Consider the following 28,000-nt stretch of genomic DNA (forward strand, 5'->3'; position numbering starts at 1 on the left):
CAGAGCCACAGGATGGCTTCCCCTCTGAGGGACGAGGAGGAGGAGGAGGAGGAGATGGTGGTGTCGGAGGAGGAAGAAGAGGAGGAAGAAGAGGGCGACGAGGAGGAGGAGGAGGTGGAGGCGGCCGACGAGGACGATGAGGAGGACGACGACGAGGGAGTACTCGGGCGCGGGCCGGGCCACGACCGGGGCCGCGACCGCCACAGCCCCCCCGGCTGCCACCTCTTCCCGCCGCCGCCGCCGCCGCCGCCGCCACCGCTGCCCCCGCCGCCGCCGCCCCCGCCGCCAGGTAAGCGGCCGCCCCGACTCCCCCCCAAGCCCGAGTGGGAGCCGCGGGCGCGCGAAGCCGGGCGGGGGCGAGGCACCCACCGCGCGGCCGAGCCGAGGCGAATCCGGAGCGCGAATCCGGGGCTCGGGCCCGTGGCCCCGCGGCGGTCCGGGCGGTCGGGGCGGGCGGTGGCGGCTGCGACCGCGGGGCCAGGCCTCCTCCCCTCCCCCGCCGCACCCCTCCCCCGCCGCCGCCGCCGCCACCGCCGCCGCCGCCGCCACCCCGGCTGGAGAGCGCTGGGCGCGAGCTGCGCGCGCGGACCGGGCCACTCGGTCGCGGCTTTCGGGGGAGGAGGAGGAGGAGGTTTTTTTTTTACCCTCGGCGGGGAGGGGGTAGGCAGGAAACGGCCAAGGCGAAGCCAGGGCCCCCTCCCTGGCCGAGCGAGGGACCGCGGAGACCCTGGCGGCCGGACGGCGGCGTGGGGGAGGGGCGCGTGGGGGAGGGGCGGCCGCGCGAGCGCCCCTCGGGCTCAGGCCCCGGTGGGGTTGGACCGAGGGAGAGTGGGGTTTCCCCGCCCGGAGCAGCCGACGGGCCTGCCCCCTCCGCTCAGGACTTGGGCAGGCAGAGTGGGGACGGTGTCCATCGGACCCCCCCTCCACCCGCGAGGACTTAGATGCCCGCCAGCTGAGGGGCGTGCGGTGGCACGCGAGGGAGGGGTCTTGTGAATGTTTGTGGGCTGCTGATGAGTAGGGGCAGGTGGTGGCTACAGTCCACGCAGACCACTTCCTGGAATAAGACTGGAGCTCGTCCCCTCGCTCCCCCAGCCTGTGCAGGGGACAGCAGTCCCTTAGGATTGGGGAGCGGAGAGGAGAGTGTCTGGGGAACCAGATGCCCCCAGCTCCACCCCCTTCATCTCGCCGGGCCTCTGGGCTCTTTTGTGTCAAGTGCGGTGGGGGGGGTCCCTCTCCTGACCCCGTCAGTCTGTGGTGGCCAAGCTGCCCAGCTGTGACTCTCACGTGGCTGCCATTCACTGTCACTCACTCTCTCGCTGAAACCACCCACTCCCTGAGCACGTTGGGGGGCGTGAACTGCCCACCCAGCTGTTCTGCAGCTTGACCATCACTCAGCACCCGTCCCCCGAGGTGACAAGTCACCCGGCGGCACTCTCTGGGCGGCGCTCTCCAGACCGCTGCGCCGCGTCGGGCGCCCAGCGGTGTCCCCCTCAGACTACCCTCCTAGTGGAGTGATTTCTAGTCTTCTTTGGGATAGGTGAGCATCTGGGTGTCCACACCCCCCGCCTGGGGAACGGCAGGGGGACGTCCGCACCCCCGGGCCTCTGGCTGCCATGCGGCACAAATGCACCAAACTTCAAAACGGCCAACACCGGGCTCTTTGTAAAACTCATATTGATCCGAGTGGCTTCTGTGGCAAACGTTCCTGTCTAGCCGAGACGACCTTTTGGGGAGCGGGGGGTGCTTTCTTGTGGGTCGGGGAGGGATGTGCGTCTCCTGGAAACTGGATAAAGTCTCCCGGTCCCCCAAGCTTGTCTGAAAAAGGGAAAAGTTTTGAAAAAGTTCTCCCAGAGAGCCCCCTGCCTTGGCAGGAAGGGGAGGAATGAGGAGTTGTGGGGAGAGGGTGCCTTTGGGGTTGCCTCCGGCAGAGGCGCTGAAAAGAGGAAAAGAAAGGCCGCCAGGTCCTGCCAGGGGCTTGGCAGCGCTCACCTATTTGTATTGGGACTTGGAGTCTGGGGTGGGGTTGGGTGGGTCTCGGATCTGGGTACGTGGGGGAGAGAAGCGTGAAAGGATCCGAGGTTGAGATGGGTCTTTGTGTCAACCTGGCCTCCGCTTTCCTTCTTGGCTTTCTGAATAGACCAGAAGAAACGTCAAAGGCTGCTTACATTTTACATCTGAAATGAAAACCCACCTCCCCTCTCCCCCTGGGCAATTTTTATCTCCCTTTCAGCCCTCCAAGTCGAATGAGTGACCCAGATACACCCCCTCAGATGACTTTCGGAGGTAAAACTTCGGGAAAATATTTTTAGCCCACTCATTATTTCTGTCTACCTAAGTGTGGGGAAAATAACCCTCCTCTAAGGCAATGTGTTCAGGCTGCCCTCGCTCTTCCTTGTCTAGAATATGCATTTGTGCACAGGAGAGGTTTCCATTGTTTTCCATTCCGACTGCTTTGATTCTCACCATTTTGTTTTACATTCTTACTCAAGACCAATTTTATCCCTTCCCCCTCTCTCCAGTCTTCTTACATTGTTAAACGTTTAAAATAATAGCAGTCGTGTTGATGGGGGAAGGGAGCAGGAAGCCAAAAACTCATTTCTTCTCCCTCCCCCTTCTGGCAAGTCGAGAGAAATAATATAACATAATATATAGATGTGATTCCTTGGGGGTGGGGGTGGGGAATGATTGTGGGTGGTGCGGAAAATTCTGGTAGTTTCTTTGCAAAAGGTCTGAAAATACAAACCCACCCCCTGCCTGCAGTACGCATGTGCAGCAGACCTATTATGGTGGTGCGTTGTGGGGGAGGGAGGGGAATTTGAGAAAAAATAAATATATGTGTGAGAGATTGATGGTGAGATTAGAAGAAGAGAGGGGCGGGCAGGAGGCGAGGCTTCGGTCGAGACTCCTCCCGCTTGCTCGGGCGGCCAGGCTCCGCCCTGCGCCCTCCGGCCCCCGCCTCTTTCCTCCCTGCCTCCCTGAGATCCGAGCCGGGGATGTGGGAGAGTCTGGGCTCCAGGCCAGCATTGAGTGGCTGCTGAGACCGAGGTTGGGACTTAGATTTGCTTTATTACCCGTCCTTGCTTTTCCTCGCCATTCTCGCCTTGCCTCTCCCGCCACCGACGTCTGCCCAAGTTGGGGAACCTCCCGCTGGGGTGGGGAGTAGAGTGAACGGGCTTGTGCACCACCCCTGGCTGGTGGTGGCCGAGGCCGTGTCCCTGATCCTTAGCCAGTTGGCCTGCCCTTGCCACTGCCCCGGCAGCCTCCGTTTCCATGTTCAAGTCAACCGAAGTCCCTGGGGCCAGGGGAGCCGGCTGCTGGGGCATGGCGCCTTCCTTGCTGACTTCCTATTACAGTCCCCATTCCGTTTCACACCCGGGCTCTGGGCAGCCACCTCCCAGCACACACGCACACAGTCCTAGAGTGTCTTCCTGCACAAGGGGACACAGGATGCTGTAGTTAGCAGGAAAGGTGGCACTGAAGGAAGGAGAGGCTCCGACTCTGAGGCAGTGGAAACGGAGGCCTCTGGTGTTAATTGTGGCTAATTTTCCGTTGGCTGTTGAGGGAGGGAGAAAGGATTGTGTGTCCTAGAGCTAGGGGCTGGGCCAAGCCCAGGCTTTCCCGTCCTGCGTCGGCTGCCTCTCTCTGTACTAGACAGGTCTGGCTGGTTAGTCTAGTGCTTGGTAGGGGAGGGAGGCGAACCAGAGCCCCAGGGCGCCAGGTCTGTGGGGCATCCTGTCTTCCTTTATGTGGGGTAACTCTCCATTCCCCAAGCCTTCACAGAGTGAGTGACACCTTCACAGATATGGGGTGGGGGGACATCAGGGAAGAGCCTGCCTGGGGCCCTCTGATAGAGACATCTGGGGAGAAAGCCAGGGACCTAGCCCTGCTGAAGCAGGTACAGGCCCTCCTCTGGATTTGTGGGCCTCAGTGTGTGTGGGTGGGTGCGCGCGCGTGTGCTTTTGAGAAGGCATGTGCTGGGTGTGTCTGTCTGCGCCTATATCTTTGTTTGGGTCTCCCATACTGCCTATAGATGAATGGGTCAGGATATCTGGAACAAAATACGGAGGTGAAGGGTGAGATCGGGAAACAAAGGGTATGGCCCCCAAGTTCTCAGAGGGAGCGGGGAGATGGGAATAGAATTGAAGGTAGGTTTTAGGCTACTTGGGAGGAGGAATGTTTAGGTAATTGTGGAGACTTTCTCCTGTCGAATTAGGGTGTGATGAAGGAGGCAGACACTGTGATCCTGTGGGCAAGAAGTAAAAATGACCAGCTGAGGATTTCTTTTCCTCCAGGACTGTGTTGGGGTGACAGGATGCCTGGTAATTATCCGAGGAAATGTAAATAGAGGCCTCCCTCTTGGCAAAAGGATGTCAGGGCCCCAGGGTGTTAGTGTGAGAACCCAGGTGTCCACCTTTGGCTCTCCCTCCCCAGCATCTGGCTTAGGGAGCTGCCAGCTTGTGTCTCCCCACTCCAAGTGCTGGGGTCAGGCCAGGCCAGCAGCTGGGCATGGCTTCCCCAGTTCCTGGGCAGGATGCCAGCTGGCGAAGTGAGGGGGAAGGCAGGAGGAGCCCTGGCGGTGACTGAAAGGACCTGCCACAGTCAGAGCCCATGGCCTGGAGCCTGGTCCCTTGTTAGTAGGAAGGGAGGGAGGGGAGTGGTTTGGCTGCTCTTCTCTTCTGACCCCTGACCTCCCATTCAGAACCAGAGCATCCCGGAGTACTCGAAACACTTTCTGTTTGCATCCAGTGAGGGGAGGCAGGGCTTGGAGGAGTTAATGCCCCAGTTCCTAGAGAGCGGGAACTGCCGTGGTGGGGAAGGGGCAAGTTGAGGGGCCTCAGGGGCTGGAAACCTAGAGGCTTAGGTTTTCTGATGCTTTTTGCTTCAAAGATAAGGATGACATTCGGCTGCTGCCTTCAGCATTGGGTGTGAAGAAGAGAAAACGAGGACCCAAGAAACAGAAGGAGAACAAGCCAGGAAAACCCCGAAAACGCAAGAAGCGTGTAAGTGTGAAGAATTTCTAACTCCGTGGCAAGGCTCAGGAGACCCATTCTCAGAGACCTACATTTTCTCTGGTCCTGATTACTGGTGTGGGGGTAGGGGTCTGAAGCCAGGGAGGCTTGATCCCCTGGGCCCCCCCAATTCCCTGCCACTGTTGGCCTGTATCTCAGGGATCTGGGACCCTAACTTCATTCACCGCAACCTAGTGAAGAGCCTTGTTGTCAGCGTGACTTGTCTCAGCAGCAAAGAGAAGCAGTTGAAAGCATAAGCTCCGGAAGAAGACTGTATGAATTCAAGAGTCCAACATTCCTCTGTCTAGGATACCAGGCCATTTATTTGGCTCTCTGTGCCTTAGTTTCCTCATCTGTAAAAGTAGATAATGGCCGGGTACAGTGCTTCACGCTTGTAATCCCAGCACTTTGGGAGGCTGAGCCGGGTGGATCATTTGAGGTCAGGAGTTCGAGACCAGCCTGGCCAACATGGTGAAACTCCATCTCTACTAAAAATACAAAAATTAGCCGGGCGCAGTAGTACATGTCTGTAATCCCAGCTACTCAGGAGGCTGAGGCAGGAGGATTGCTTGAACCCGGGAGGTGGAGGTTGCAGTGAGCTGAGATCACACCACTGCATTCCAGCATGGGCGACAGAGCAAGACTCCATCTCCAAAAACAAACAAACAAAAAAAGGAGATAAAAAATTAGTTACTATCACATATGATTGTTGTGAAGATTAAAAGAGATAAGATATGGTATGTGCTGAGAACAGTTTCTGGCAGTGGTAGAGATGAATAAATGTTATTTTTATTTCTTTTTCTTAGGACAGTGAGGAGGAATTTGGTTCTGAGCGAGATGAGTACCGGGAGAAGTCAGAGAGTGGGGGGAGTGAATATGGAACCGGACCAGGTCGGAAACGAAGAAGGAAGCACCGAGAAAAAAAGGAGAAGAAGACAAAGCGGCGGAAAAAGGGGGAGGGAGATGGGGGGCAAAAGGTGAGTAGAATTAGGGAATGAGAGTGAGAAATCCGCATTAAAGATGGGCATGAGGAGGGGAGGAATGGAGACTGGACTGGAGAATGGAGCAAGAAGCAAGAAAGCCCAGGGAAGCTGGTGGGTTGGTAGACAGACATGTGTGGGGCCTGGAATAGGGCCTGGAGGAGCACCTACTTCACCAAAGCCCCTCTCCCGCAGCAAGTGGAACAGAAGTCATCAGCAACTCTGCTTCTGACCTGGGGCCTGGAGGATGTGGAGCATGTGTTCTCTGAGGAGGATTACCACACACTCACCAACTACAAAGCCTTCAGCCAGTTCATGAGGTGCGGTAAGACTGAGGAATCCTCGCTAATAGACACTTTTAATTTGAGGGAGGCCCTGGACCCCTTGGAATCTGATGAAAGCTATGAAACTGCTCTCCAGAGAATTCACGGCATATACACACCCAATTCCACACATCATTTCAGGGAACTCTTGGACTCGTAAGGATCCAAGAACCCTAGTTAAGACCTCTTCACTGAGGGGCGAGGGGTGGAGGGGCGATCATGATTCCAGTGCTGGGTTAGAGAACTCTTTCGCAACAGAATGAAGTGAGGACAGAATATAGTGAGCCCTCCGCTGCCCCAACAGCTCCATCTTCTGCTCTGTGACTTCTCTCTAGCTGGACCTGAGAGATACCATCAGTGTTCCTAAACTTCCTTTGCTCACTTAGCAGGTCCCGTGCCCCTTCCTTAGGCCCTGGTAATAATGGAGGGTCCATTGCTGGCCGTGGGACCTGAGCTTCAGTGGCTCCTAAAGAAGGGTAGAGAATAGTAGAGTAGAAAATAACAGAGATGGGCCGGGTCCGGTGGCTCACGGCTGTAATTCCGGCACTTTCGGAGGCCAAGGCAGGTGGATCACCTGAGGTCAGGAGTTCAAGACCATCCCGACCAACATGGCGAAACCCCGTCTCTACTAAATACAAAAAAAATTAGCTGGGCGTGGTGGCACATGCCTATAATCCCAGCTACTCAGGAGGCTAGGCAAGAGAATCGCTTGAACCCGGGAGGTGAAGGTTGTAGCGAGCCAAGATCACGCCATTGTGCTCTAGCCTGGGCAATGAGCGAAACTCCATCTCAGAAAAAGAAAAGAAAAAGAAAACAGTGCAGACGTATTTTTGGGGAGGAGGCACTTTAACATATCAGTTCAGTGCTCTGGAGGCAGCTGCTGAGGTTCAGATCTGGTTACATTTTGGGCAAGCAACTTAACCTCTTCAATCCTCAATTTTCTCTTCTATAAACCGGGAATAGTAATATATACGTCATAGGAATCTGTGTGGGTTGGGTGGGATAGTGAATAGAAAGCACAGTACAATCAGTGCCTAGCCCCTAGGGAACATTCAGTAACTGATGACTGTCATTAGTAATGTTGTCTCACCTACCTCACTGCTGAACATGGGGCTTTGCTCAGCACCATGGCTCACCCATGTCAGCACAAGTGTTTAGCACCCCACCCCAGAGCAGAACCAGCATGGTCTATCTCTTTCACACTTCGTCCTACAGAAGCCCATCTTCAGGGCCCATGGAACTTACTAGTAAAATGCAGAGAATCATAGCAACTCAAGGGTATTACTGTGAGGACAAGATAAGGTATAATGTATGTGAAAGTGTTTTATGAACTGTAAAGTAGTATACAAAAGTAAAGTATTTTTGTTAGTTTTATCTTAACCTTTTATGTTTTTCAGTTTTATTTTGCTGTTTTTTATTTTCCTTTTTTTTTTTTGAGATGGAGTTTCACTCCGTCGCCAGGCTGGAGTGTAGTGGCGCAATCTCGGCTCACTGCAACCTCTACCTCCCAGGTCCAAGCAATTCTCCTGCCTCAGCCTCCCGAGTAGCTGGGACTACGCGTGCCACCATGCCCCACTAATTTTTGTATTTTTAGTAGAGACAGGGTTTCACCATGTTGGCCAGGATGGTCTCCATCTCTTGACCTCATGATCCACCCGCCTTGGCCTCCCAAAGTGTTGGGATTACTGGCATGAGCCACCGTGCCCGGCCTATTTCCCTTTTTTTAAAGACAGGGTCTCATTCTGTTATTCAGGCTGCAGTGCAGTGGTATGATCATAGCTCACTGTATCCTCCAACTTCTGGGCTCAAGTCATCCTCCTGCCTCAGCCTCAGGCGCCACCACACCCAGCTAATTATTTTTTTTAATTTTAATTTTAGTTTTTTGTAGAGACAGGATCTCGTTTTGTTGCCCAGGCTTATCTCACAGTCCCGGGCTCAAGCGATCCTCCTGCTTCAGCCTGGGATTACAGGCATGAGCCACCGTGCCTGGTCTGTATTTCTTTTTTAATGCTTTTTTAAACCTTTTCTTTCTCTGCTTTTTTAAAACTTATTTTTATTTGTTTAGTTTCTTAAATGGCTGTTTTTCCTAATAGGACATATTCTCACCACCCAGGAATCCTAGCATGTACATAGATTTAATTGATGAGGGGAGATGGCAGTGTTCCCAGACCATCTGTGAAGGGTCCGAGTTTTCTGCTTCTGTATTTACAGGCCCCTGATTGCTAAGAAGAATCCTAAGATCCCAATGTCTAAGATGATGACCATCCTTGGGGCCAAATGGAGAGAGTTCAGCGCCAACAACCCCTTCAAGGGGTCAGCAGCTGCTGTGGCGGCGGCAGCGGCAGCAGCAGCAGCAGCTGTAGCTGAGCAGGTGTCAGCTGCTGTCTCATCGGCCACCCCCATAGCACCCTCCGGACCCCCCGCCCTTCCACCACCCCCTGCTGCTGATATCCAGCCCCCACCCATCCGAAGAGCCAAAACCAAAGAGGGCAAAGGTAGGGGACTCTCTTCCAACAACTGTCATTTCACCTTCCAAACCGCATGTCTTCACATTAGAGTCTGGAACTCTCGCCTTCCCAGCCCTGATTGCCGGAGGATAGATGCTTTCCAGGAAGTGGGGCTTAGTGAAACCACAGCCCACAGAGGAGTCCAGAGGCTCCTGTGACCTCCATTATTCCAGGATGTCATGACCTCTCCTTTTTCCTCTTCTCACCCAACTCCTCATTCAGGTCCAGGCCATAAGAGACGGAGTAAGAGCCCCCGAGTGCCTGATGGACGCAAGAAGCTTCGGGGAAAGAAAATGGCACCGCTCAAAATAAAACTAGGGCTGCTGGGTGGCAAGAGGAAGAAAGGAGGCTCGGTGAGTGACCCATCCCTGTCTGCTAAACACCTGGGGGCCAAGGATCCAGAGACAGGGATCCGTGAGGGCCAAGGATCCAGAGACAGGGATCTGTGAGGGCCAAGGATCCAGAGACAGGGATCCGTGACGGACAAGGATCCAGAGACAGGGATCTGTGAGGGACGACGGAGCAGGAAGCCAAAGGCCTGGGGAGGGCGTGGAATGAAGTCTGCCTCACTGACGGCCACGGGGCTATGGGCAGTATGTTTTTCAGAGTGACGAAGGTCCTGAACCAGAGGCTGAGGAGTCAGACCTGGACAGTGGCAGTGTCCACAGTGCCTCAGGCCGGCCTGATGGCCCTGTCCGCACCAAGAAACTAAAGAGAGGCCGGCCAGGAAGGAAGAAGAAGAAGGGTAAGGAGTGTTGACTGCGTGTGATCCTGTCAGTGGGCCGTCCTCTCATTCTTATTTTCAATTTTGACTTCTCTCTTCAACCCTTCTCCCTCTCTCTCTCCATCTCCCCCTGCCCCACTTCCTTATCCCTCCACCGGGGTATATGACAGTCCTGGGCTGTCCTGCAGTGGCCGGGGAGGAGGAGGTTGATGGCTACGAGACGGATCACCAGGATTACTGTGAGGTGTGCCAGCAGGGTGGGGAAATTATTCTGTGTGACACCTGCCCTCGTGCCTACCACCTCGTCTGCCTTGATCCTGAGCTTGACCGGGCTCCCGAGGGCAAATGGAGCTGCCCTCACTGTGTGAGTACCTAATGCCAGCATCTGATGACCCTGAGGAACCCACCCATCTCTTTCCCCCTTGGTTTCACTTACCCTCTTCCTACCCCCAGATGGCTGGACTTCTTAGTAACAGATGTCCAAGTGTCTAGGATCCTAATGTATTCCTTTCTCCCACACCTTTGCTCCCAGAATCAGCATTTCTGAAACTGGAGTGTCCTTTTCTTTAGTTCCCACCAGTCTTCTCTGCACTTCTAGGATTCAGGTGTCCTGTCTTTGCCTGTATCTTCCAGTTTCATTCCTTAACTTCTGCCATCTGTCTGTGTGTCTGTCCTTGGCCCCCTAGGAGAAGGAGGGGGTCCAGTGGGAGGCCAAAGAGGAAGAGGAGGAATACGAAGAGGAGGGAGAGGAGGAAGGGGAGAAGGAGGAGGAGGATGATCACATGGAGTACTGCCGCGTGTGCAAGGACGGCGGGGAGCTGCTGTGCTGTGACGCGTGCATCTCTTCCTACCACATTCATTGTCTAAACCCTCCCCTGCCTGACATTCCCAATGGTGAATGGCTGTGTCCCCGATGCACAGTGAGTGGAAACATCTCCCCTCTGTATTTACTGTCGGGCCTGATCCCTTCCCCCATCCCTGGGGCCCACATGTCCAGCTTTTCCTTTCTCTGCACTCCCCCACTCTGTGGGACCCCTATCCTGTCATCTAACGATGGGTTCTGTCTGCCTCTTTTTTTTCCTTCTCCTTGTACATGTCCATCCCAAAGTGCCCTGTGCTGAAGGGTCGAGTGCAGAAGATCTTGCATTGGCGGTGGGGGGAGCCGCCTGTAGCAATGCCAGCCCCTCAACAGGCAGACGGGAATCCAGATGTCCCAGCCCCGCGTCCTCTTCAAGGCAGATCAGAGCGAGAGTTCTTTGTCAAGTGGGTGGGACTATCCTACTGGCACTGCTCCTGGGCCAAGGAGCTTCAGGTACTAGGACCTTTGCTTTTCCTCTCCCCCATGACCTCATTTCCTGCCATCCTCTCCCTCTCTTACTCCTCTGTTTGCTGGGTTCCCATACCCTTCATTTTCTCTCGTTTCAGGCCTCTGGCCTTTATACCCTACTTGCTTAGTTTCCATCTGTGGTTCTTTTGGTCTACAGTCCTCTTTCTCTCAGTCTCCATTAGCTTTCTTCCCTCAGATATAGCATAGCCTTTCTTAACTTCACGTCCTTCCTTATCTATCTTTTTCCATGTTTTATAATATTCCTGGCTGGGCATAGTGGCTCACACCTATAATCTTAGCACTTTGGGAGGCCAGGGGAGGATGATTGCTTGAGACCAGCCTAGGCAACATAGTGAAACCCTATCTCTATTTAAAAAAAAAAAATTATCGGCTGGGTGCGGTGGCTCACGCCTATAATCCCAGCACTTTGGGAGGCCGAGGGAGGCGGATCACCTGAAGTCAGGAGATCGAGACCGTCCTGGCTAACACAGTGAAACCCCGTCTCTACTAAAAACACAAAACATTTAGCCAGGCATGGTGGTGGGCGCCTGTAATCCCAGCTACTCGGGAGGCTGAGGCAGGAGAATGGTGTGAACCCGGGAGGCGGAGCTTGCAGTGAGCCAAGATCGTGCCCCTGCACTTCAGCCTGGGCTACAGGGCGAGACTCCATCTCAAAAAAAAAAAATCTCAATGTTTATAACCCCATTCCCTATCTCCTTTTGCTTATAACAGCCCCACCCAGGCGGTGTCTTCTGAAACTGTTGCATCTGTTTCATTTTATTTATTCTCCTGTTTTGACTTTGACTCATTTGTCTCTAATCCATCCTTTTTCTTCCTTTCTTTTTTCTTTTCTTTTTTTTTGAGATGGAGTTTTGCTCTTGTTGCCCAGGCTGGAGTGCAGTGGCACGATCTTGGCTCACTGCAACCTCTGCCTCCCGGGTTCAAGCGATTCTCCTGCCTCAGCCTCCCAAGTAGCTGGGATTACAGGCGCCCGCCACCACGCCCGGCTAATTTTGTATTTTTAGTAGAGATGGGGTTTCTCCACGTTGATCAGGCTGATCTCGAACTCCCAGCCTCAGGTGATCCACCTGCCTCAACCTTCCAAAGTGCTGGGACGCGCCTGTTATTCTCTTATTGCCCAGGCTGGAGTGCAGTGGCGTGACCTTGGCTCACTACAGCCTCCACCTCATGGGTTCAAGAGATTCTCCTGCCTCAGCCTCCTGAATATCTGGGATTACAGGCATGTGCCACCACACCTGGCTAATTTATGTATTTTTAGTAGAGATAGGGTTTCTCCATGTTGACCAGGCTGGTCTTGAACTCCTGACTTCAGGTGATCCGCACCCCTGAGCCTCCCAAAGTGCTGGGATTACAGGCATGAACCACCGCGCCCAGCCAATCTATCCTTTTTCATAGCTCTCTTTCCCTGTCCCATTCCTCCTGCTGGCCTCTTCCCCGTTCCCTGTTGTCCTCTGTGAGTGTCAGGCCTGTCTCTTCCTCGTTTTTCTGTGCCCTATCAGCTGGAAATCTTCCATTTGGTTATGTACCGAAACTACCAGCGGAAGAATGACATGGATGAGCCCCCGCCCCTGGACTATGGCTCCGGCGAGGATGATGGGAAGAGTGACAAGCGTAAAGTGAAAGACCCACACTATGCTGAGATGGAGGAGAAGTACTATCGTTTTGGCATCAAGCCAGAGTGGATGACTGTCCACCGTATCATCAACCACAGGTGAATCCTTGGCCCTGGGAAGTAAGACCTGGTATATGACACTATTCTTACCATGGTGATAGCCTCATGTTAGTATTTGCTGATTAACCAGGTAATTGATCTAACCTTGATAACCTCTGCTGTAGCTTCAGCCTTTCTGGCCTTGTTTCCTCCAGGGGAATGGGAGAAAACAGGAGGAAAGTTCGGCCAGGCAGTGCCTCTTTTGTCATCTCCAGTGGCATAAGACATAGCACATGAGTCTGGGGATGAGGGCATGAAAGCAAAACATGAGAGACATAATTCATCCAGACCAGTGTTCTGAATATTTCTTCTTCATGGTACTTATTACTGCCTAAAGTTACGGTATTTATTTAGTTATTTCAATGCTGTCTTCCCCATGAGACTCTGAGGTCCATGAGGAAAATACTTAGTGATTAGGTGAACAAATGATATAAGGAGGGATCTCCAGGAATGTTTTGTGATAGTTGATTTTTAGGATACCATCCTGAGAAGGTTAGGCTGCCAGGTTAACTATTCTCACGTCCCTTCCAGCGCCCACTGTTGAAGGTTGGGTGACAAATTTTGTGTGTTTGCTGATAATTGCGTTTCTCAGGCCTTCTTGCTGTTTGTGATCTATGCAATTTTTGTTTCCTCCTGCTCCTCCTTATGGCCTCCTGCCCCACAGTGTGGATAAAAAGGGGAATTACCACTATCTAGTAAAATGGAGGGACTTGCCATATGACCAGTCCACGTGGGAGGAAGATGAAATGAATATCCCTGAATATGAAGAACATAAGCAAAGCTACTGGAGACACCGGTGAGGGAACGAGCCTGTGGATTTGAGGGATTCTGAGGATGAGGGCCTGAAAGCTAAAACTCCAGCATAAAATGAGGGTATAGAAGGGACTGATTCAACCTGGAGTTCAGGGCAATGGCCACCTGGGCTGGGTGGTTTGAGATGGGCTTGCTAAAGAGGTAGTGTAAGGAACAGAAACAAGATCTGGCTGAGTAGTGGAGAAGAGAATGTTCAAGAGTGGGGAGGGCTGGTTCTTGAGGTGAAATCCAAAGGGCAAGGGTAAAAAGCCTGGGAAAAAGGAAATATGGGAAAATCTAGGTCATGGACAGTGGGAAGTAGGTCTGGAATGGGTTCAGAAAAGAAAGCGTAGGACTCCCAAAGATGAGGCCTCATTCAGAGCCACTCTTTTTCCAGAGAACTAATTATGGGGGAAGACCCTGCCCAGCCCCGGAAGTATAAGAAGAAGAAGAAGGAGCTACAGGGTGATGGGCCTCCCAGTTCTCCCACTAATGATGTGAGTCCTCTCAGTTGGCATTTCTTGTTTCTGGAGCCATGGTGATCGAAGATTTCCCAAGGGCTATTGATGGAACTTCCCAGAGATTCAGTAACCTCTGTGAACAGCAGCTCTTCCTTCAGCGTCCAGCCTTGCCCCAAGAGTGGTTAAGAATTTTGGCCTAAAAGGGCAGGAGCTGCTAGAGATAGCCCACTGGCGGCTCTTTCACCAGCTGGCCCTCCCCCATGGTGCTGCTGGATATTGTCTTACAGAATGAGGGGGAGGGGCTGAAGACTAGATGTGAGAACTTTTGTAAACTCAGGCCATAGTAGAGGGAATTGTAATCCAACTTGGTATCCATGCCAGGGAGGAGGAGACTAAAACTGGAGGAGCTGCTGGTTATTTCCTTGAGCTTTCTGACTTCTTGTCTCCGTAGCCTACCGTGAAATATGAGACTCAGCCACGGTTTATCACAGCCACTGGAGGCACCCTGCACATGTACCAGCTGGAAGGGCTGAACTGGCTGCGCTTCTCCTGGGCCCAGGGCACTGATACCATTCTAGCTGATGAGATGGGGCTGGGCAAGACCATACAAACTATTGTCTTCCTCTACTCACTCTATAAGGAGGTGCTGGACTCTAGGACCTTGAAGGGGACCGCTTGGACTGGGGAATTGGGGAGGGGGAAGATGGAGGGGTGTAGCTGGCAGAGGACTGGGGTATACAGCCTCTAGCCTAGACTTATGCTGCCCCATTCTTGACTCCCAGGGCCACACAAAAGGTCCCTTCCTGGTGAGTGCCCCACTCTCTACCATCATTAACTGGGAGCGGGAGTTCCAGATGTGGGCACCCAAATTCTATGTGGTGACATACACGGGTGACAAGGATAGCCGGGCCATCATTCGTGAGAATGAATTCTCCTTTGAGGACAACGCCATCAAAGGGGGCAAGAAAGCTTTTAAGATGAAGGTAAGCCCCTCTACCTCATATCCTCTAAGACCCTCAAATCTGTCACTTCTTTTTCTCAGCCAGGAATTCAGTTTCTCTATTCCCCTCTCTCCTCACCTTTCTCCTCTTCCTCCACCTGTCCTCGTGTCTCTGCACTACCATCCTAGAGATGTGGCAGGTACTCCCAAGGGCGTACATGGATCTGTCAGTACTGGAAATGTGGGCAGAGGTTTAGGGGCCATGGTCTGTAATCCCTGCTTGGAGAACAGAGTAATGGCTCCTATTGGCAGCCACAGTCAGGAAAAGGTGTCTGGAGGTGTAAGTCCATGGTTGTCAGGTGGCAGCTGAATGGGCAATAATTATGTTGGCAGAGGGAGGCACAGGTGAAGTTCCACGTTCTCCTGACATCATATGAGCTGATCACCATTGATCAGGCAGCACTCGGTTCTATCCGCTGGGCCTGTCTTGTGGTAGATGAGGCCCATCGACTCAAGAACAACCAGTCCAAGGTGAGTGAGGTTCTCAGACCTCAAAAACTTGAAATGGTGGGCTCCTACTTGCCCTGGTCCTAAAAAAACCCAAACAAAGTTCTGGGGATTTTCTGTAGTCTGAGAGGACGGCCAGGTTGGAGGAGGGAGAGGGCCAAAGATTTGGGGCCTCTGATCCTGAGTGAAATGGGAGCTGGGACAGAGAAAGGCTGATGCTGTGGGTCGGTCATTTGCCACTAATAAGCCCATTCTCCTGCCTTGCCTTGCCCCATCTTTTAGTTTTTCAGGGTTCTCAATGGTTACAAGATAGATCATAAGTTGCTGCTGACAGGAACCCCATTGCAGAATAATCTGGAGGAGCTCTTCCATCTCCTGAACTTCCTCACCCCAGAGAGATTTAAGTAAGTGGTTCCCTAAGGGTAGTTGGCAGAGATGAGAGGTGGAGCAGATAAAATGAACCGGTAGAGGATTAATCTGAGGTGGTAAGCCTGAGATCAGCGGCAAATAACTTGCCAACCTGTTAATTTTCTTCTCTCCTGGCTCTTAGCAACTTGGAGGGCTTCCTGGAGGAGTTTGCTGACATATCCAAAGAGGACCAGATCAAGAAACTGCATGATTTGCTGGGGCCACATATGCTACGGAGGCTCAAGGCAGATGTCTTTAAGAACATGCCAGCCAAGACAGAGCTCATCGTTCGGGTGGAGCTAAGCCCCATGCAGAAGTAAGATGCAAGACAAGCTGCCTGGAGTAGGGGTTGGGGATTGATGGGAGCATTCCAAGTGCAATATCATAATTGCTTCTTTTTTTTATGTTTCTTTTACACCCCTTTCCTGGCCTTTAGGAAATACTACAAGTACATCCTGACTCGAAATTTTGAGGCCTTGAATTCACGAGGTGGTGGGAACCAGGTGTCGCTGCTTAATATCATGATGGATCTTAAGAAGTGCTGCAACCATCCATACCTTTTTCCCGTGGCTGCTATGGTAGATACACAGAGCAGGAGCTGATCGAATGTCCGCTCTCAGAAAACATGGGTGGGGAGTAGTGGGGAGGTGGGTATTGAGCCACAAGGGTGGAGTGCGCTGAAAGGCCAGGGACTGGGTCTCTGAGAGCAGTAGGAATTGGGAATGTGTGGAAGCTGGATCTGGGCATCTGGCCTTCTAGGCACGGTAAGAATATGGGGAGATGTTTCCAACTGACCCTGTCCTCCTCCTCTCTCCTCCCTTTTCAGGAGTCCCCCAAACTCCCCAGTGGGGCTTATGAGGGTGGGGCACTTATTAAGTCATCTGGGAAGCTCATGCTGCTCCAGAAGATGCTGCGAAAGCTGAAGGAGCAAGGACACCGAGTACTCATCTTCTCGCAGGTGACCTGTGCCCTTAGCTGTCTACATCTGCTTCCTCTTCCCTCTCCTCGTCCTCCACACTTTAATTTCTTACCGTCTTCCTGTGGCTGCTCCAGTGTGACAAATGAGGAGATTCCTCCTGTAAGAGTTTCTTTTTTTTTTTTTTTTTTTTTGAGACAGAGTTTCTCTCTTGTTCCCTGACTGGAGTGCAGGGCCGTGATCTGGGCTCACTGCAACCTCTGCTTCCTGGGTTCAAGTGATTCTCCTGCCTCAGTCTACCGAGTAGCTGGGATTACAGGTGCCCACCTCCATGCCTGGCTAATTTTTTGTATTTTTAGTAGAGATGAGGTTTCACCATGTTGGTCAGGATGGTCTCGATCTCCTGACCTCAGGTGATCTGCCCACCTCGGTCTCCCAAAGTGCTGGGATTACTGTATAGCAAGTTTATTCTTGGCCTCTGATGCCTGTTCTTAAGGTTATTGGAAGTTGAAGTCCAGCTTTAGTTCCTTTTCAGCTGCATGGGGGAAGGGTGAGGGTGAGCCTCCTTAGAGATTGGTATTATTTCTTCATCTTATTGGCAGGTGAGGGTGAAGGCACAGACCCTCTGGAAATGTGATGAAAACTCTGGGTCCACTCTCCAGACAACTGTACATACAATGACACAAATTTGTATGGATTTTCAGGGGGTTCCTAGATTTCCCTGAAACCTTTTCATGGGTCGCAGAGAACCTCTGCCTTAGGAGAAACAATCTTAAATCAAGAGAGTGTGACAAGAGGGCCAGACATGGTAGCTCACACCTGTTATCCCAGCACTTTGGGAGGCTGAGGCAGGAGGATCACTTGAGGTCAGGAGTTTGAGACCTGGCCAACATGGTGAAACCCCGTCTCTACTAAAAATACAAAAATTAGTTGGGCGTGGTGGCGCACACCTGTAGTCCCAGCTACTAGGGACTCTGAGGTAGTAGGATCACTTGAACCCGGGAGTGGAGGTTGCAGTGAGCTGAGATGGCACCACTGCACTCCAGCTTGGGCAATAGAATGAGACTCCATCTCAAAAATAAAAATAAAAAAGAGAGTGTGATAAGAATGTGGAATAAAGAGGAGCTTAAGACAGGGCAGGGGTTCCGGTGTAAGGATCAGGGTTGAGTTTGTATAAAGGAGTAGTTAGAATAAGCAAGCTATCCCACCACCTCATTATTCCAGACTCCATCCTTTTCTCTTGCTCTAGATGACCAAAATGTTAGACTTGCTTGAGGACTTCTTAGACTACGAAGGCTACAAGTATGAACGCATCGATGGTGGCATCACTGGTGCCCTGAGGCAGGAGGCCATCGATCGGTTTAATGGTGAGGGAGATACACTGGTCCCTGGTGGGTGTGGGAGGCCTGAGAAACCTGTGATAGGTCTCTGGGATGGGAGGGGGACTGGCTTGGGGGACATTGGAAACTTAGGCTTTGAGTTGGGGGCATGGTTGTTTGTCATCAGAGAACGTCTAGGAGCAGGTGGACAGACCTACTGGGTACAAGAAAAACCTGATCCAACTCTCACCTCCTAGCTCCTGGAGCCCAACAATTCTGCTTCCTCCTGTCCACCCGAGCTGGGGGCCTGGGCATCAATCTGGCCACTGCTGACACTGTCATCATCTTTGATTCTGACTGGAACCCCCATAATGACATCCAGGTGGGAACTCGTATCCTGGAGCGCCTGCACCATTTAGCAAGGAGATGTGGGTTCATGGAGGAGGGTGTCATGTTCCGGGGTCAGAAATAAGTCGCTTCTAGGAGGAGAGAAGACCCTTCTTCAGCAGCCTTCTTTCCTGAGCATGTGGGCAGCTTCTCCCCGGCCACTCCCCTGGCCCACCCGCCACTTTCTCTTGCCCCTGCAGGCCTTTAGCCGGGCTCATCGGATTGGCCAGGCCAACAAAGTGATGATTTACCGGTTTGTGACTCGTGCGTCAGTGGAAGAGCGAATCACACAAGTGGCCAAAAGAAAGATGATGCTGACACACCTGGTTGTGCGGCCTGGGCTGGGCTCCAAGGCAGGCTCCATGTCTAAGCAGGAGCTTGACGACATTCTCAAATTTGGCACTGAAGAGCTGTTCAAGGATGAAAACGAGGGTGAGAACCTTTTCTGCAGCTCCGTGAAAGCAGGTCCCTGCTCTCCCCCTGCGGAGGGAAAAACAACTCTTCTCTGTAGCCTTTGAAGGAAGGAGAGCCTTCTTTTAGTGGCTCTTGGAGGAAGGTTGACCTCTTTCTTTGCCTGTAGGGTTAAAACAAACAAAACATAAACCTTTCAACATTGGCTCCCAGGGAAAGAGCCTTCTCCAGGGCTTCTGTGAAAAGGATGCAGAGTAGAAGCTTTCCCATCAGCCTTTCTAAACTTTGGAACCCAAAGTTCCCTGTTTTCCCTCTCACCAGGGGAGAACAAGGAGGAAGACAGCAGTGTGATTCATTATGACAATGAGGCCATCGCTCGGCTGTTGGACCGGAACCAGGATGCAACTGAGGACACTGACGTGCAGAACATGAATGAGTATCTCAGCTCCTTCAAAGTGGCACAGTACGTCGTGCGAGAAGAAGACAAGGTGAGAGGCTCTGGGGGCCAGACATTATCTATCCCAGGCCATCTCCAAAAGGCAGTATCCTTTACTTGGCCTTGAAATAGGAGGTCCGTCCCCCTTAGAACAGTAGTGGACCTCAAATAACTTCTTCGTCTAATAGGTGAGACTGGACTTCAGAGAGAAACGTAGGCACAGACAGTACTGGTAAACACAGAAGGGTACCTTCTGAGACAGTGCAGGAGAAACACTGTCAGAGGGATTAGAGGAGAGATTTAGAAAACATGAGGAGAGCACGCTGCAGGTAAGAGATGGCATGGAACATGCACAATGTCCAGAAAATGTATGCAGAGTCACGAAGCTCCAGGAGTGGGGAGACCGGATTGGGCTGACGCAGCAGAGTAGGGATTTCATTGCCATGGAAAGATTAGCAAAGAAGGAGACCCCCAGTGTTCATTCATTCTGCTGCCCTTCAGATTGAGGAAATTGAGCGAGAGATCATCAAGCAGGAGGAGAATGTGGACCCTGACTACTGGGAGAAGCTGCTGAGGCATCACTATGAGCAACAGCAGGAAGACTTAGCCCGGAATCTAGGCAAGGGCAAGCGGGTTCGCAAGCAAGTTAACTACAATGATGCTGCTCAGGAAGACCAAGGTGAGGACTGCCCCAGATGCAGGCTGTAAAAGTGGGGGAAGTGATGATGAGAAGGGACTTAAGGCTGGGGCTACTTAGAGGGTAAGAGAGAAGCCTAGAAGTCAGAGCCTTTCCCTGCTAAAAGGGAAAGACGTAAGGTAGAGTCATTAGGAACTACCCGGAGGCCAGGTGGGTTTGCAGGTGATTTAAACTATTTGGTGGTTGCACAGGCATCCTGTGGACACCCAGGGCCACTGCTTAGAGTAGGTTTGGCAGGAGAACCAGAGGGGCCCAGAGACTGAAGGTGGGCGGTGAATGGAGATGCTGTAGGATATGCGGCTCCCAAGTCAGACTTCAGGCAGTGACCTGGCGTTCCTAGAAGGGCCAAGGCCAGAATAAAGGTAGACAAGTCTCGGCAGGGAGGAAGCCAGCCAGAAAGGGCCCCAGCATGGGCATATCCCGAGAGACCTCCCTGACCACTGGGCCCTCTCCACCCCCACAGACAACCAGTCAGAGTACTCGGTGGGTTCAGAGGAGGAGGATGAAGACTTCGATGAACGTCCTGAAGGTGGCATCTGTGTTCCTGACTCTTACCTCTTACCATTTTATTTTTCAGTTTGCTTTAAGCCCACTGTTTTTGTACAAGTAAAAAATCTTTGTGTGTGTGTGGAAAAACTCCATTGCAGATGAGCAGAAAGGAAGCAATGTTGATAGTCTCTCCACTAGTAAACTTCGGTTTGTGTGACCACATAGACTAGATCAAGAAAGGCTGAATCATTTTCCATTTCCACTGGTAATCTGGGCCTTTGTCAGATATCAGCTATTAATTTTAAAATATGACTAGTTCTTTTAGAGTCACTGGGTTAGTAGTTCTGAAGTGCTTGGGAGAGAATTGGGAGCACCTCAAACATGATAGGAATGTTCCTGTGTTCTGTATCTTGTGGGAATGGGGTGCTAAGGAGGACTGAGGCTTAGAGGAGGTGGTGGATCAGCTAATTGATGTCATCCCCACTCTCAGGGCGTAGACAGTCAAAGAGGCAGCTCCGGAATGAGAAAGATAAGCCACTGCCTCCACTGCTGGCCCGAGTCGGGGGCAACATTGAGGTGAGAGCTGGGCCCAGTGTTCGTGAGTTCTCCAAGGAGAGCATGAGGGCAGAAGGTTGGAAATTGGGGCCTGGATCACTGAGGGTAGAAAGGACAAGACCTAAGAACCCTGGACATTTGTCGCCATTGCCTCCTTGCCCCCACCCTCAGGTGCTGGGCTTCAATACCCGTCAGCGGAAGGCTTTCCTCAATGCCGTGATGCGCTGGGGGATGCCACCACAGGATGCCTTCACCACGCAGTGGCTGGTGCGGGACCTGAGGGGCAAGACTGAGAAGGAGTTTAAGTGAGTGTGGGTGATACAGGGCTGAGTTGGACGCAAGGGTAAGAGCTTTGGGTGTTCCATTCTTCCTTGGGGCCGCCATATGATGTGACCTTACTCAACTGATTGTCACCCTCCCTGCCATACAACGCTTCCTGGCTCGATTTCCTGGGGGGTGGTCTCAGCCCACCCCACCTCCCCTCAGCCGAGCCTAGAGTAGAGGGGCCAGGCATTCTCCCCAGGGGAGAGGTGTTGAAGCAAGGAACCTCTCCTGGGCTGTCCTAGCCTCACATTTACTTGGCCACAATCACCTGGCAGGAGGAGCTGGTGGAAAGGATGAAGAGCTGACTGATGGGGCCCAGGAATTAAGTACCAAGGCCAAGGGGATAGGCCAGGGATGGGGCGCAGGGGCACGGTTAGGACTTGGAGGGCTGGTAATGGTGAGAGTGAGAGGCCCAGGGGAGGAGCCCTGGAGCATCTGGGGATTTGGGGACTTGGGGGTCCTCAGTCATCCTTGCATCTTCCTCACTGCCCTATACCCCTTCTGTGGCTTCCCTAACCGTCCTCCCACCCCATGCTTCTTAGGGCCTATGTATCTTTGTTCATGCGCCATCTGTGTGAGCCTGGGGCAGACGGCTCTGAAACCTTTGCCGATGGGGTCCCTCGGGAGGGACTGAGTCGCCAGCAGGTGTTGACCCGCATTGGAGTCATGTCTCTCGTCAAGAAGAAGGTATCAGTCTTCCTCTCACCCAAAAAATCAAGCTGGCTGCCTAGTCTCTGTCCTTCCTCTGCCTCTGTCCCTGAGTTGTAAGCTCGCGCTGGTGTGAGACGGAGGAGACTGGAGTTTCCTGTCTGTATGTCTGTAAGTGCCTGGAGCTGACACCTGTCCTTCCCACCCCAGGTGCAGGAGTTTGAGCACATCAATGGGCGTTGGTCAATGCCGGAACTGATGCCCGACCCCAGCGCTGACTCTAAGCGCTCCTCCAGAGCCTCCTCTCCTACCAAAACGTCTCCCACCACTCCTGAGGCTTCTGCTACCAACAGTCCCTGCACCTCTAAACCTGGTAATCAGAAATCAGGATGGTGGGAGAGACAGAAAGGGAGCCAGGAGTCGGGGCAAGAGAACCTCTGTCTTTATCACTGTGCCTTCCCCTGCAGCTACTCCAGCTCCAAGTGAGAAAGGAGAAGGCATAAGGACTCCTCTTGAGAAGGAGGAAGCTGAAAACCAGGAGGAGAAGCCAGAGAAGAACAGCAGAATTGGGGAGAAGATGGACACAGAGGTGTGTGGCTCCCTGGATTCCCCTGTGGAGTGGGAGGGGAGGGGGCTTGGAGGCCAGATGCCTGGGAGCCCTCCAGCTCATCCTGACCCCATTGTCCTCTTACAGGTTGATGCCCCCAGCCCAGCCCCATCACTCGGGGAGCGGCTGGAGCCAAGGAAGATTCCTCTAGAGGATGAGGTGCCAGGGGTACCTGGAGAGATGGAGCTTGAACCTGGGTACCGTGGGGACAGAGAGAAGTCAGGTGGGTGCATGGCCTTAGGAGTGATGGGGGATTAGAATTTGGGATGTCCCTCTTCTGGGGTCAGAGGATGAGGGTAACATCCTCCCTTCCTATCCCCTACCCCCTCCCACAGCCACAGAGTCGACGCCAGGAGAAAGGGGGGAGGAGAAGCCGATGGATGGACAGGAACACAGGGAGAGGCCGGAGGGGGAAGCAGGGGATTTGGGCAAGAGAGGTAATGGGTGGAAGGACCGGACACCTGGGTCCCTGAGGGCATCAGGGGAGGTGGAGTCTGGGGAACCAAATGCTTGGGTCCTGGGCGGGTAGCTGTTTGAAAGGCCAGGACAGCACAGTACAGATAGTAGTCTTGGGACCTGGGAGGAGGGTGTCCTGAGGTGTGAGCTTTCACCTGTCTGTCCTAGCAGAAGATGTAAAAGGTGACCGGGAGCTTCGACCAGGGCCTCGAGATGAGCCACGGTCCAATGGGCGACGAGAGGAAAAGACAGAGAAGCCCCGGTTCATGTTCAATATCGCAGATGGTGGCTTCACAGGTTGGGGAGACTCTCGCTGCTTTCTGCTCCTCAAGGGGATCTGCTCATCCTCATGGGGTTTCTCGTTTTGCCTGAGGCTTCCTGCTACCTTTAATTCCAAGTAACTTCCAATGAAGTATGTTGCATGCTGACTCCGATCCTTGCTCTAAATCTTTCTTAAGTATCCCTCTTAACTCCAAAGCTGGCTCTAATCCCACCTTTATTCTTAATTCTAACTCGAACCTGGTTAGTAACGGAGTTTGTTCCGAACTCCTAACCTAACCTTTACCCATTCCTCTTCAGGAGCCCTTAGTTCCCTTTCATTATTCAGTTTCCCCATCTGTACCTGTCTGTTGGACTGAGTGCAGTCTGCAAACCCTTGTTGCTTCTTCTGTCTGCTGCCGCCTTTGCAGAGCTTCACACACTGTGGCAGAATGAGGAACGGGCAGCTATTTCCTCAGGCAAACTCAATGAGATCTGGCACAGAAGACACGACTACTGGCTTCTGGCTGGGATTGTCCTGTATCCTTTGACACACGTGCAAGAAGGAAAAGGTTCTCTCAAGCTGGAAAAAAAAAAAAAAGGATGATGATTTCACACCCAGGGACAGGGCTACTGCCACACTTTGGGGAGTCAGGCCAAAAGGAAGAAGTGTTCAAAGCCAAGCCCATTCCTGTTAAATTCCTTGATGGTTCCCTTTCCTTCATTGGTAGCCATGGCTATGCACGGTGGCAGGACATCCAGAATGATGCTCAATTTGCCATTATCAACGAGCCATTTAAAACTGAAGCCAATAAGGGGAACTTTCTGGAGATGAAAAATAAGTTCCTGGCCCGGAGGTTCAAGGTGGGAATGAGGGAGGACAGGAACGGGTTTTAGACGGGCTTGGGTCAGAAGTGAGGCCAGATCTAGTTGGAACCTAGGGAAGGTTAACACCTTCAGGGCTGAGGTGATGCTTGGAGCCAAGACCAAAGTGTAACCTTGTGCTTGGGAGTGTGGTCTGGGTCAGGGTTGATGCTAGGTTCGCAGTTGGTTTGGAGCTAGGAGTGCTCTGGGCCAGCAGTGAGGGCAGGGTGGGTCTCCTGCTATGTCCAGTCCCCCCACCCGCCACTCACTCACTGCTGGCAGAGCCCTGCCTTCACCTCCCAACCCTGTGCCCTCAGCTCCTGGAGCAGGCGCTGGTGATTGAGGAGCAGCTGCGGCGGGCGGCCTACCTGAACCTGTCGCAGGAGCCGGCGCACCCCGCCATGGCCCTCCACGCCCGCTTCGCCGAGGCCGAGTGCCTGGCCGAGAGCCACCAGCACCTCTCCAAGGAGTCGCTGGCGGGGAACAAGCCGGCCAACGCCGTCCTGCACAAGGGTAAGGGCCGCGGCGGCCCCGCGCGGGGGAGGGCCCACAACGCTGCGTAAGTCTTCACCCCGCACCCCTCAAAATCTTCCCACCCCCTGACCCCTCTACCCTCTGAACCACCCCCCTCTGACCTCTAACCCCACCCCTACCGACCTGGCACCCCCTTGGATTTTAGCCTCTAGGACTTGTGCAAACCAACCCTCATCCACACCTGATAGCATTCACAACCATGCCCCATAGAGGGACCTGCCCCAGCCTCCATGTCCCCTCTACACAGTGGGGCCTCTTCACTGGCGGTGGAGCCGCATCCCCGCCATACTGCCGACATCATCCAGTTAGGGGCCTTGGACTGTGTGTGCACCATACAAATCCCTGGCTCTGGTCAAACAAATCACATTCCCTCACATCTGTTTCACCTCATGAGGCAGAAACTACCACCCATCCAACCCTCTGACCCTACTCCATAAAACTTCCCTTTGACCTTCGACCTTTCCTCCTACCGCCTCTTACCTTGCCAATGATAGAGATTATATCCAAAGCCCTCTAACCATCTAATCCTGCCTGATGTAGTCACTGACTCCTGGCCCCTTTGATCCCTGTTCTAATTCCTTGAATCTGTAATACTGACCTTCTAACCTCCCTCTCCCCTTACATATTAAAATCTTGATTCCTTAAAGCTTTGACACTTACCACCTCCCATGCCTCCTGACTATTTCCTCCCCATCATCCCCAACCCCAAACCTTGCTCTTCCAGTATGAGATGTTCTGACAACTCCCCGCCCCCATGTCTTCCAATGTCCCCCCATCTTCCTTTCCTCCATGCTCCCTTTTTCTTTCTTCTTTCTCTCCATCTGTCTTCTGTGGTGATCTGTTCTCTCTCTTTTCCTAACACTTTTTCTTTTCCCCTGAGTTGCTTCTGTTTTTTGTCTACTTTTACTTTCTTGACCTCTGGTTCTTTGACATCTGTGTCCTCCTCTCTCGCTCTTTTTCTGCCTGTATCTGTCCGTCTGATGCCTCTCTTTTCCTGGCTCCATCTCTCTATTTCCCTGTCTTTCTCTTGCCCTTCTTTCTCTGTGGCCCGGGCCCCAGTTCTGAACCAGCTGGAGGAGTTGCTGAGCGACATGAAGGCGGACGTGACCCGCCTGCCAGCCACGCTATCCCGAATACCCCCCATCGCAGCCCGCCTTCAGATGTCCGAGCGCAGCATCCTCAGCCGGCTGGCCAGCAAGGGCACGGAGCCTCACCCCACACCGGTAACCCTCTTTCCCCCTAGCTCCAGTTTTCCCTGTTGGGGTTCCTCCTGCACACATACAAACACTTCCATCAGAATCCTATACAATATGGAAAAACATCTTGCTAGAACACAGTCGTCACCCTTGAGTGAGTCTGCCTGCCTGTGTATCCTACCCTCAGTAGCTGTGGAGTGTGGCTCCTAATGTCTCCCCTACAGCTTCTTTCCTCTCACAGACTATGAACTAACTCCAACTTCTGCTTACTCTCTGTTCCAGGCCTTCCCCCCGGGTCCCTACGCTACACCTCCGGGGTACGGGGCGGCCTTCAGCGCCGCACCCGTAGGGGCCCTGGCCGCCGCAGGCGCCAATTACAGCCAGATGCCTGCAGGGTCCTTCATCACAGGTCAGCTGGTGTTTTCCTACCCCCTGCTACTCACACTGCTCCTTTGCCAAACTTTATTTCTGCTCAGCTGCCCTTTAACTGCTCTAGTCCATCTCATTTCCTTGGTGGTATCTGGTGTTTTATGGGATAGAGTTGTTCTAGGCTGTCCCCCCATCCCTTTCTTAACCCCTCTTTGATCTCCTTTATCAAAAACCAGAGTTTTAGTAGATCTGTGACTTGGTGTCTTCTACCCAAGCCACCTCCCTCCAGGTTCCTTCAAGGGAAAGTGAATATGAAACCCGAGGGGTATAGAGTGGGAACACGTGTTCAATCATGTAACACAAAGTGGAATCTCAGGGAAAGGGGTTTGCCCTTGTCTTCCCACCCTTACCTGGGGCAACTGGAAGTGGCAGGAGGTGGCCTAGAAGTGAGAATTCACCACTGTCATGAAGTGATGTTTGGGAGTGATGTGGGAATTGATCTTTCCTTACCACTTTCCCAAACAGCCGCCACCAACGGCCCTCCAGTGCTGGTGAAGAAGGAGAAGGAAATGGTGGGGGCGTTGGTGTCAGACGGGCTGGATCGGAAGGAGCCCCGAGCCGGGGAGGTGATCTGTATAGACGACTGACTGGATCCCAGGCCTGCCCTTCACCCAGGCCCCGTCCCCGAGGCCGACCCCCAGCTCAAGCGCTGGGGCCTGCTGCCAGCCCTCCACCTTCCCCACCCCTTGGGCCATCACTGGGCTAGGAACCCCTTTGCCCCTCTCTGCAGCTCCTCTCTTCAAGAAGGGCCCTTTGTCTTTCTCCACTCCCACGCGCCTTTCCCACCAAGCCTTGAAGACTGTGCTGGTGAGAAGAGGTCTGGGTGGGAGACGGCTGGCAGGGTCTTCCAAGTACCTTCCTCCCCCACCGCCAAGTATACACAACTTTCCAGTAAATGGTTGTGGGGAGGCAAGAGGTGGAGCCTCCCCAGCTGTTTCCCTGCAGAATCAGCTCCATCTCATGCAGAAGTGGAGAATTAGCCTTGCCTGGCCTTTAGGAACTTTTGCGGGGAAGAGAGCTTTGAAGAGAGGAGGGGGACTTTTAGAGAGGGATGAAAATGAGTCCTGGGAGGGAGGAAGGGACGAGGAGGGGTGGCTGCATGTTACCGTTCCCTACCTCTCCCCACAATGAGGGTGGAGCAGTTATGAGGGAGGAAGTCAATTGCTGTTCAGCCTCAGAATAAAGGCGCCGTTCACTGGCTCAGTTACCTCCTGTGTACCGGCATCTTGTGTTGGGAATGTTCCCCCCTCCCTAGGGACCAAGGACCACCCCTACAAAGAGTAATGGTTGGGTGATACTCCCTCAAGCCAAAGAGGAGCTCCCCAACCTGTTCTAGGGACCCAGGTCACCTAGAAGGGTGGGAGAGAATACAATGGGCCAGACGGCGGTGGCGGGGAAGCCCCCAGCTCTGGGGCTTAGGTTCCTGAAGACTTCTACTACCCTCCCTCCTCAAGGCCTAGATACAGACTAAATTTGCGTTAAGTCAGGCAGGGGACCTAGTCAGGGTCTTGGGAGCTACCTTGTCACTGGGACCAGAGCAAAGTAGTGGAGGGCAGGCAAGGGAAATGTGGGCACATCCCCCCTCCCAGGAGGGGCCAGGGAGAGTGGCAGTTTGCATGGCGAACCCCCCACTTCCTCTTTGCTGCCCCTTCACTTTCTTGCTGCCCCCTTCCCAGTCTCTCTTCACACCCACTCCTGGTCTGTCCTGATCCCCTCTTCTGTATCAGGTTTATTGGTTGTACATATAAATTATACTTTCCTTTC

The 28,000-nt window shown here is 53.1% G+C and overlaps 2 protein-coding genes and 1 non-coding gene across 36 annotated transcripts in view; 2 read left to right on the plus strand and 1 right to left on the minus strand.

The window, feature by feature from the left end:
• NAA38 (N-alpha-acetyltransferase 38, NatC auxiliary subunit) overlaps positions 1-612 on the minus strand; it is a 30,625-nt gene extending 30,013 nt beyond the window's left edge. Inside the window, exon 1 of the mRNA XM_077970313.1 lies at positions 370-612. The gene's annotated coding sequence lies outside the window, so the exon portion shown is untranslated. The remainder of the gene's footprint in view (positions 1-369) is intronic.
• CHD3 (chromodomain helicase DNA binding protein 3) lies at positions 2-28,000 on the plus strand. 34 transcript variants are annotated; one of them, XR_013405672.1, is made up of 40 exons: positions 2-289; positions 4,888-5,000; positions 5,816-5,986; positions 6,185-6,309; positions 8,524-8,807; positions 9,042-9,172; positions 9,414-9,564; positions 9,714-9,907; positions 10,230-10,463; positions 10,652-10,855; positions 12,391-12,602; positions 13,267-13,398; positions 13,792-13,891; positions 14,307-14,498; positions 14,638-14,838; positions 15,189-15,326; positions 15,585-15,706; positions 15,853-16,026; positions 16,147-16,288; positions 16,537-16,668; positions 17,876-17,993; positions 18,203-18,327; positions 18,533-18,764; positions 19,065-19,231; positions 19,681-19,858; positions 20,340-20,405; positions 20,856-20,941; positions 21,092-21,225; positions 21,787-21,931; positions 22,103-22,265; positions 22,360-22,481; positions 22,587-22,722; positions 22,835-22,936; positions 23,124-23,252; positions 23,645-23,753; positions 23,945-24,077; positions 24,395-24,590; positions 25,259-25,834; positions 26,090-26,216; positions 26,702-28,000. XR_013405672.1 is itself a non-coding variant. In XM_077968427.1 (40 exons), exons 1-40 carry the CDS (start codon positions 13-15, stop codon positions 26,821-26,823), a joined length of 6,192 nt encoding a protein of 2,063 aa, XP_077824553.1. In that variant the 5' UTR covers positions 2-12; the 3' UTR covers positions 26,824-28,000.
• Positions 21,358-21,496, plus strand: LOC114673320 (small Cajal body-specific RNA 21). Its single transcript, XR_003724038.2, has one exon.

The sequence above is a fragment of the Macaca mulatta genome, chromosome 16, assembly GCF_049350105.2.
Source record: "Macaca mulatta isolate MMU2019108-1 chromosome 16, T2T-MMU8v2.0, whole genome shotgun sequence".
NCBI classification, from domain to species: domain Eukaryota; kingdom Metazoa; phylum Chordata; class Mammalia; order Primates; family Cercopithecidae; genus Macaca; species Macaca mulatta.

Coding starts and splice junctions, on each gene's coding strand:
- CHD3 (XM_077968418.1), top strand. CDS start 13: ATGGCTTCCCCTCTGAGGGACGAGGAGGAGGAGGAGGAGGAGATGGTG. Junction 22,482..22,586: donor GGGAGAAGATGGACACAGAG/GTGTGTGGCTCC, acceptor GTCCTCTTACAG/GTTGATGCCCCCAGCCCAGC. Junction 22,723..22,834: donor TGGGGACAGAGAGAAGTCAG/GTGGGTGCATGG, acceptor CCCCTCCCACAG/CCACAGAGTCGACGCCAGGA.